At 43.3% G+C, this 6,850-nt stretch overlaps 2 protein-coding genes across 2 annotated transcripts in view; both read left to right on the forward strand.

The window, feature by feature from the left end:
* The window catches only part of DDX47 (DEAD (Asp-Glu-Ala-Asp) box polypeptide 47), a 116,116-nt gene that overhangs the window by 72,034 nt on the left and 37,232 nt on the right, over positions 1 to 6,850 (forward strand). The window lies entirely within an intron of this gene.
* Positions 7 to 2,521, forward strand: APOLD1 (apolipoprotein L domain containing 1). The gene has a single exon (XM_011953912.1). It carries the CDS (start codon positions 79 to 81, stop codon positions 433 to 435), a length of 357 nt encoding a protein of 118 aa, XP_011809302.1. The 5' UTR covers positions 7 to 78; the 3' UTR covers positions 436 to 2,521.

Genomic DNA, 6,850 nt, shown 5'->3' on the forward strand with positions numbered 1-6,850 from the left:
TCCGATCTCTCGCTGATCTTCTGCAACTCCCGGGAGCTGCGGAGGGTGCAGGAGATCGCGGCCACCTGCCAGGACCAGATGCGGGAGATCCTGAGCTGCCTGGAGTTCTTCTGCCGCTGGCAGGGCTGCGGGGACCGCCAGCTGCTGCAGTGCGGCAGGAACGCCTCCATCGCCCTGTACAATTCTGTCTACTTCATCGTCTTCTTCGGCTCACGTGGCTTCCTCATCCCCAGGCGGGCGGAGGGGGACACCAAGGTTAGCCAGGCCGTGCTGAAGGCCAAAATTCAGAAACTGGCCGAGAGCCTGGAGTCCTGCACGGGGGCTCTGGACGAACTCAGCGAACAGCTGGAGTCCCGGGTCCAGCTCTGCACCAAGTCCAGCCGTGGCCACGACCTCAAGATCTCTGCTGACCAGCGTGCAGGGCTGTTTTTCTGAGAACATCCTTTCCCCCTAATGACCGAGGCCAGCAAATCATCCCCATGGGATGCTCCAGATTTTGTAGCTCCCTTAGGAAAACACCAAGCTGGGTTAGGAGCCAAAGGCAAAGGATGAGAAAAACTGGTTTTGAAGTGGGTGGGTCCCCACAGCCCTTCTTTTCCCATCACTGTGACATCTGCCTGGGCTTGAGTGCTATGGACTTTTCAGTTGTGTGATCCTAGTGGAAGAATGTGATCCCAAAACTCTTTTTCCTTTATCAAAACCTTTCTGTCGAAACACAGCTGGGCAGGCACTCCTGTTTGAAAGTTATTTCGGGGTCCCTGACCCTGCCCTGGTGGCTTGACCTGAGACTGGACAGAGTGCCACCCTCTGTGCCCTCTCCAAGTCCTACTAGTCTTTGAAGTCCTCAAAATGCCCATGAGAGAAGGCATTTGCCTCTCTTCCAGAAAGTCTGACAAAGAACTCCAGAATCCAGAGCAAATCAGCCCTCCTCTAAGCGTTGTAGGACAGTTCAGAACCCAGAGAGGGCCCTGGTGTTGACATGTCCTCCTCTTCCCTTTCCCTTCAGCTTACCCACTCCCAGATGCAGCCTGGGTATGCAGTAGGCCTTTCCTGAGTGGCTCTCAATCCAGTCCTCCAAGTACTCAGAGAGAAAGCCCGTTAAACCATCATCTAAGTCCTGCTCCCTCACATGAAGAAGCTGAGGGCCCCATAGATGGAGCTACTGCCAACTTCATTTCCCGACATCATTGTGTTCAGAAGAGAGTGATGGGTTTTGAGTCAGACAATCCTGGGCTTGAGACAGGCTTTGTCACTACTGTGTGAGCGTAGCCACCTAATCTCTCTTTGACTGTGTAAAACAAAGATTATAAAACCTCATCCTGTTGTGAGATACTAAATGAGCCAAAGTACCTAGCATAGTGCTGGCTCATATAGTGTAGTCCCTGGAATGGCAGATTAACACCACCCAGGAACTTGTTAGAAAGGCAAATTCTTGAACACAACCCCCCTGACTTATGGAATCAGAAACTCTGGATGTGGAGCCCAGCAACCTGAGTTTAAACAATTTCTCTCGGTGGTTCTGTGGCACCCTAAGGTTTGAGAACCACCGCAACAAATGCTAACTTCTAATCCCCTTGATGAGCTTTCACAAAGTTTCACGGCTTCTCTAGGGACTCCATGGTCTTCAGAGTCGTTCACAGATGACCAAGGGCAGACTGTGTCCCAGAAGCCAAAATGAGAGAGAGAGAGAGAGAGCACCGGTAGGTGCATCCTGGGGCAGTGTCTCACCGTATGAACTAAAGGACGTAACACTATAAGCCCATTAGAGGGCAGTGTTCCCCACCTATTGCAGAAACTGGTACAGAAAGGAATGTGAAGTTCCCGAAACAGAACTTTCTCTATTATTACCTTCTCTGAAAAGCGCCAGTCCATGTATTTTTTATTTATTTTAAGTTTGTAATTTAATTATTGTTTATTGTTTGCATTTAATTTTATTTAACCACCACATTTAGAAAATAATAAGAGCAAGTTTCTAAATGGGAGACTGCTGAGGCTCTTTGTAAGAGATGAGATTAAGTTTGAGTTTCTAAGGCAGAGCATGGGCTGGAAATAGCATTGCTTTCCTTGAATGTCTCTCTCCTTCAGGGAGACTTTTATTCTCTAGTGTTTCAAGTGATCCTTTTAAGTAAGTGTGGAGAGTCTTCAAGAGCAAGACCAGGAGCTGAGTTTAAGCTTGTAATGGAGGCTTGCATTATGGGATATATAACTGAGGAAGCATATTTATCCTGAGGGTATTTTACCAGAAGATAACACTTGACCTGGAAAAGGAACCTATTTAGTTCAGGAAGATAAAAAGTTTAGAGGTATGTGAAGGAAGCACTTAGACCTTGCAAGCCTGATGTCCTATCAAGTTATGTCTTATGGGTGACAGACAATATAGCCTGTCTTATGGTGGTGATGTGTTGCATTTTCACTTTGGGGTCTGTAAGAAACTGTCAGCGAGAATGTATACAATTCCTTCAGTTTCCATTCTTAACAACCGTAATGTTGAAAAATAAGTTGAAAAGTCTTTGGGACCATACATGCAAAAACTGTGCCTCTGTTATTTAATTATTTAAAATTCTATAAATGTACCTAATCTGCCCCCATCCTTCCCAATGATGGCAGTATGTCTGAGGAAGTATAATTTCAGTGCTGGGGTTGGGGAGAGGAGGTGATGTTTCTGTATTTTTATTTTTCCTATAAATTGCAATTGGTCTGTATTGGTCTGGTTTATTTTGAAATTTATCTTGGTTTATTTTCAAGTTGGTGTTATCTCCTAGACTGCTTCACCCAGATACTAGCATTTTATTTTATTTTATTTTATTTTATTTTTTTTTGAGGCAGAGTCTCACTATGTCACCTAGGCTGGAGTACAGTGGTTTGATCTCAGCTCACTACAACCTCCAACTCCTGGGTTCCAGTGATTCTCCTGCCTCAGCCTCCTGAGTAGCTGGGATTACAGACGTGCAGCAGCACACCCGGCTAATTTTTTGTATTTTTAGTAGAGACAGGGTTTCACTATGTTGGCCAGGCTGGTCTCGAACTCCTGGCCTTATGTAATCCACCCACCTTGGCCTTCCAAAGTGCTGGGATTACAGGCATGAGCCACCTCGCCTGGCCAGATGCTAGCATTTTAGATCACCGGGATGTACTTCGCATTGTTAGTTGTGTTATGGCATAAAGGTACAACCATTCCCTAACTCTATCTTTTATTAATGCTTAAGTTTAAGTTATATTCTTCCAATGCCTGAGCTATTCCCTAGAAATAAACTGGGCACTTCTGGAAGCAGAAGCCCTAACAGCAGCAGCAAACTTTTCCTGTCATTAGAATATTTTGGGTGTATCAAAAGTTCTGTACTTTTGAAGATATGATTTCAGTGACCCACTTTATTTCTAAGGAAGAGTGCCTACTTTGGAACAATGCTTTGCACAGAGTAGGAACTCAAGAAATGCATTTGAATAATTTAATTAACTGTTTAGCTATCTTAATGAGAATTTGTTGATAACAAAAGATCATCCATCCCCTTATGTGTGAGTAAGATTGGAGCCTCTATCAAGATTTAGTCAAGTTCAGTTAGATTGATTCTAGAAACAAGTATTTATTTATTTCTTTTACGGGGATGTGAATAAGGCTTTTCCTCAAGGCCTTCATTCTATAAACAAACAGGTTGAAATGGTATGTTGTAAAAGAGAAGAAGGGGGAGGGATATTTAGATGATAAGTGTACTTCACAAAAATGTCAAAGTTTGAAAAATAAGTATGTTTGTTCTGAATGTTTAAGTGCTTCTCTGTTAGGTTCTGGGGTTTGCAATCATTTGAATTGTTCTGTTTCACAATAAAGGAGATTCATTGGGTTCTGCATTTTTAAGGATTCAATAAAACTGCTCCATTAAAAAAGTAATCCTTAGCAAACATTCGGATCCTAACTGCTTTGATGCACTTGCCCTCCAGCACCTGTCATTTCCAATATGGTAAGTGTCAAAGTCAAAAGTATTTACTGGGAGAAAAAGGAGCGGAGTGGCTGTAGAAGTCTGCCTAAATCAGATACGTCAAGCAATCAGCCAACGTGGTATATTTCTCATTCAATATTTTAGTGTGAATTGAGACACGAGATAAAGACATTGTGCAGAGATAAATGGGGATACAGTTAAACGTAGCAACTCTTGAGTTCATTTTTTTCCCACTGTAGCAAAATTAATGCTTTCTCTTTATTGAAATAAATTGCTCATTTCTCAAACTTTTTTATCTTTCTGTAATTAATTTCGTAGTTCTATGTTTCTTTGTGTGTGAATTAGTAACTTTGAAAAAGGGTAGATGTTTAATCATTTTCACTTAGAATATTCAGATAAAACTATATGAATCAATTTTTTAAAGTAATCAACGCATACACAAGAATTCCCTTATTGCCTGGAAATCGGACCTCCAGCAGTCTCAAAATGTTTGAACAATTCAAAACTTTTGAACAATTCAAAACATTTGAATAATTACAACCTAGAAAGGAATTGAAAGGAAACCTAGAATCAGCCAAATTAGCCTTCGCAAAATTCAAACACTAAAGAGAGGTAGGCAGAGAGGGTGAAGGGCAGCATGTATATCAGGAAAGCAAAATTTTCCCGTAAATATCTGGGGGACTTCACCTTGCAAGCCACCGATCTTGACCATACAATGCAGGCTGGGAAATGTAGTATTTTTAGCTGAGAACAACGCTGCCCCTAATATACCTCAGATTCTGTTGGTAAGAAAGAAAAGGAGGGTGATCACTGAGTAGGGGTCCAGCCGTTTAAACAGAAAGCCTGTTGTGGTTGCGGCAGCCAGTTGGGAACAACTGCTCTGGAGATGACCTCACTATCTGAGTGCCAGCTGCACCTTGGAAACATTCCTGGGTCTGGAGGCTGCACTGTTAATGACTGTACAACCAAAAAAGGCTGTGTTGGCAGGCCCCTGACTGTTTGCAGAGGCCAGCCGCAAGCTGGGATCCTATCTTTGCTGAAGCATATGGTATTCCTGTAGTAACAAGTGTCCTTTTAGTTAATTGCAATAAATCTCTTGTTGAGTTGACAGGAGGTTGGGATGTTACTTTTTGCTCCTGGCAAACTCATTAGAGGGAAAGTAAACCCTGCTGTGGTCTGGAATAGGACAAAGAGTGAGCCCTTAGATCTGAAAACAATCTCTTAGCAACCAGAGAGCTGTTAGGAAAGGGGAAATCGTGCTGATGAAGCGCGACCCATCTAGGGTCCAGGAATGCACATTAGGGGTCCTCGGCACCCCCAAACCTGACTAGCATTAGCACTGGGTTGTGGAGAGAAGGCCCTCCAATGTGGTCTTTGCCTGCATGCATATAGATTGTCTATATGAAGCTGTATCTGCAGAAAATAATGTTTAATCCAATTTTGTATTTACACTATAACCCCAGAGGCAGAAGGGCAGGCAGGCCTGTGACCTGATTTGCCCTGAGCTTTAGCTATGGGTCACAACCAAGGCCTCTGCCTCCCTTACACACAGGAGCAGCCAGATCCTGGCCTCCTCCAGCATTTGTGTGAATACGGTTGCCAAATTCACCAAAATAATTATAATTGGGAGAAGCTTTTTGTGTAGATACAGCTTGCGGTAGGGGTGATGTCTAAAGTCTTTCTTTTAGGTGAAACTTCTTTTTCTAGGCTCCCTGATTGATAAGCAGACATTTCTCACTTTTTATTAAAACTGCACTCTTAAAATATCATTTAAAAACAATATTTTTTTCAGTGCTTAAATAAAATGACATTTCAATAATATCGAACATACATGTGGAATACTTAGCAATAATAATAGTTAACATTTATTGAGAACTCACTAGATACTGTTCTAAGTACAATTTGACCTATATCATTTCATTTACCTTACAAAAATCTTAGGGTGTGCACACTACAATTACCCTACATTATTAGGTAAAGTAAGGAATTTGAGAGGTTGCATTGCCAGCATGAGGGGCCTCAGAATTTGAATTCTGGCAGCCTGACTCCAGAGTTATGCTCTTAGCTTTTCTTTTCTTTTCTTTCTTTTTTTCTTTTTTTTTTTTTTTGAGATGGAGCCTTGCTGTGTCACCCAGGCTGGAGTGCAGTGGCGCAATCTCAGCTCACTGCAACCTCCGCCTCCTGGGTTCAAGTGATTCTCCTGCCTCAGCCTCCCGAGTAGCTGGGACTACAGGTGTCCACCACTATGCCTGGCTAATTTTTGTATTTTTAGTAGAGATGGGGTTTTGCCATGTTGGCCAGGGTGGTTTTGAACTCCTGGCCTCAGGTGATTCACCTGCCTCAGCCTCCCAAAGTTCTGGGATTACAGGCGTGAGCCACCGCACCCGGCCAATCCCAGCACCTTGGGAGGCTGAGGCAGGTGGGTTGCTTGAATCCAGGAGTTAGAGACCAACCTGAGCAGTATGGTGAGACCTCATCTGTACAAAAAATTTTTAAATGAGCTGAGCATGGTGTTGCACACCTGTAGTCCCAGCTACTTGAGAGGCTGAGGTGGGAGGATCACTTAAGCCCAGGAGGTCGAGGTTGCCCTGAACCGTGATTGTGCCACTGCATGCCAACCAGCCTGGGGAACAGAGTGAGAATCTGTCTCCAAAAAAAAAAAAAAAAGTCTCCTGGCAGTAACAGTTTCATCCAGGATGAGTAATCTTATGCCAGTAGGCTAGCCAATAAGAAAAAAATAAAATACAGCTTTGCAAGTCACTAGTATTTATAATAAACAATATGGGTGTGATTTGAAAGTTATAAAACTTCTGCTCTGATCATAAAAACCTATGTACAGGCCGAGCACGGTGGCTCACACCTGTAATACCAGCACTTTGGGAGGCTGAGGTGGGAGGATCAACTGAGGTCAGGAGTTC

The sequence above is a fragment of the Colobus angolensis genome, unplaced genomic scaffold (genome assembly GCF_000951035.1).
Source record: "Colobus angolensis palliatus isolate OR3802 unplaced genomic scaffold, Cang.pa_1.0 Scaffold11, whole genome shotgun sequence".
NCBI lineage: Eukaryota > Metazoa > Chordata > Mammalia > Primates > Cercopithecidae > Colobus > Colobus angolensis.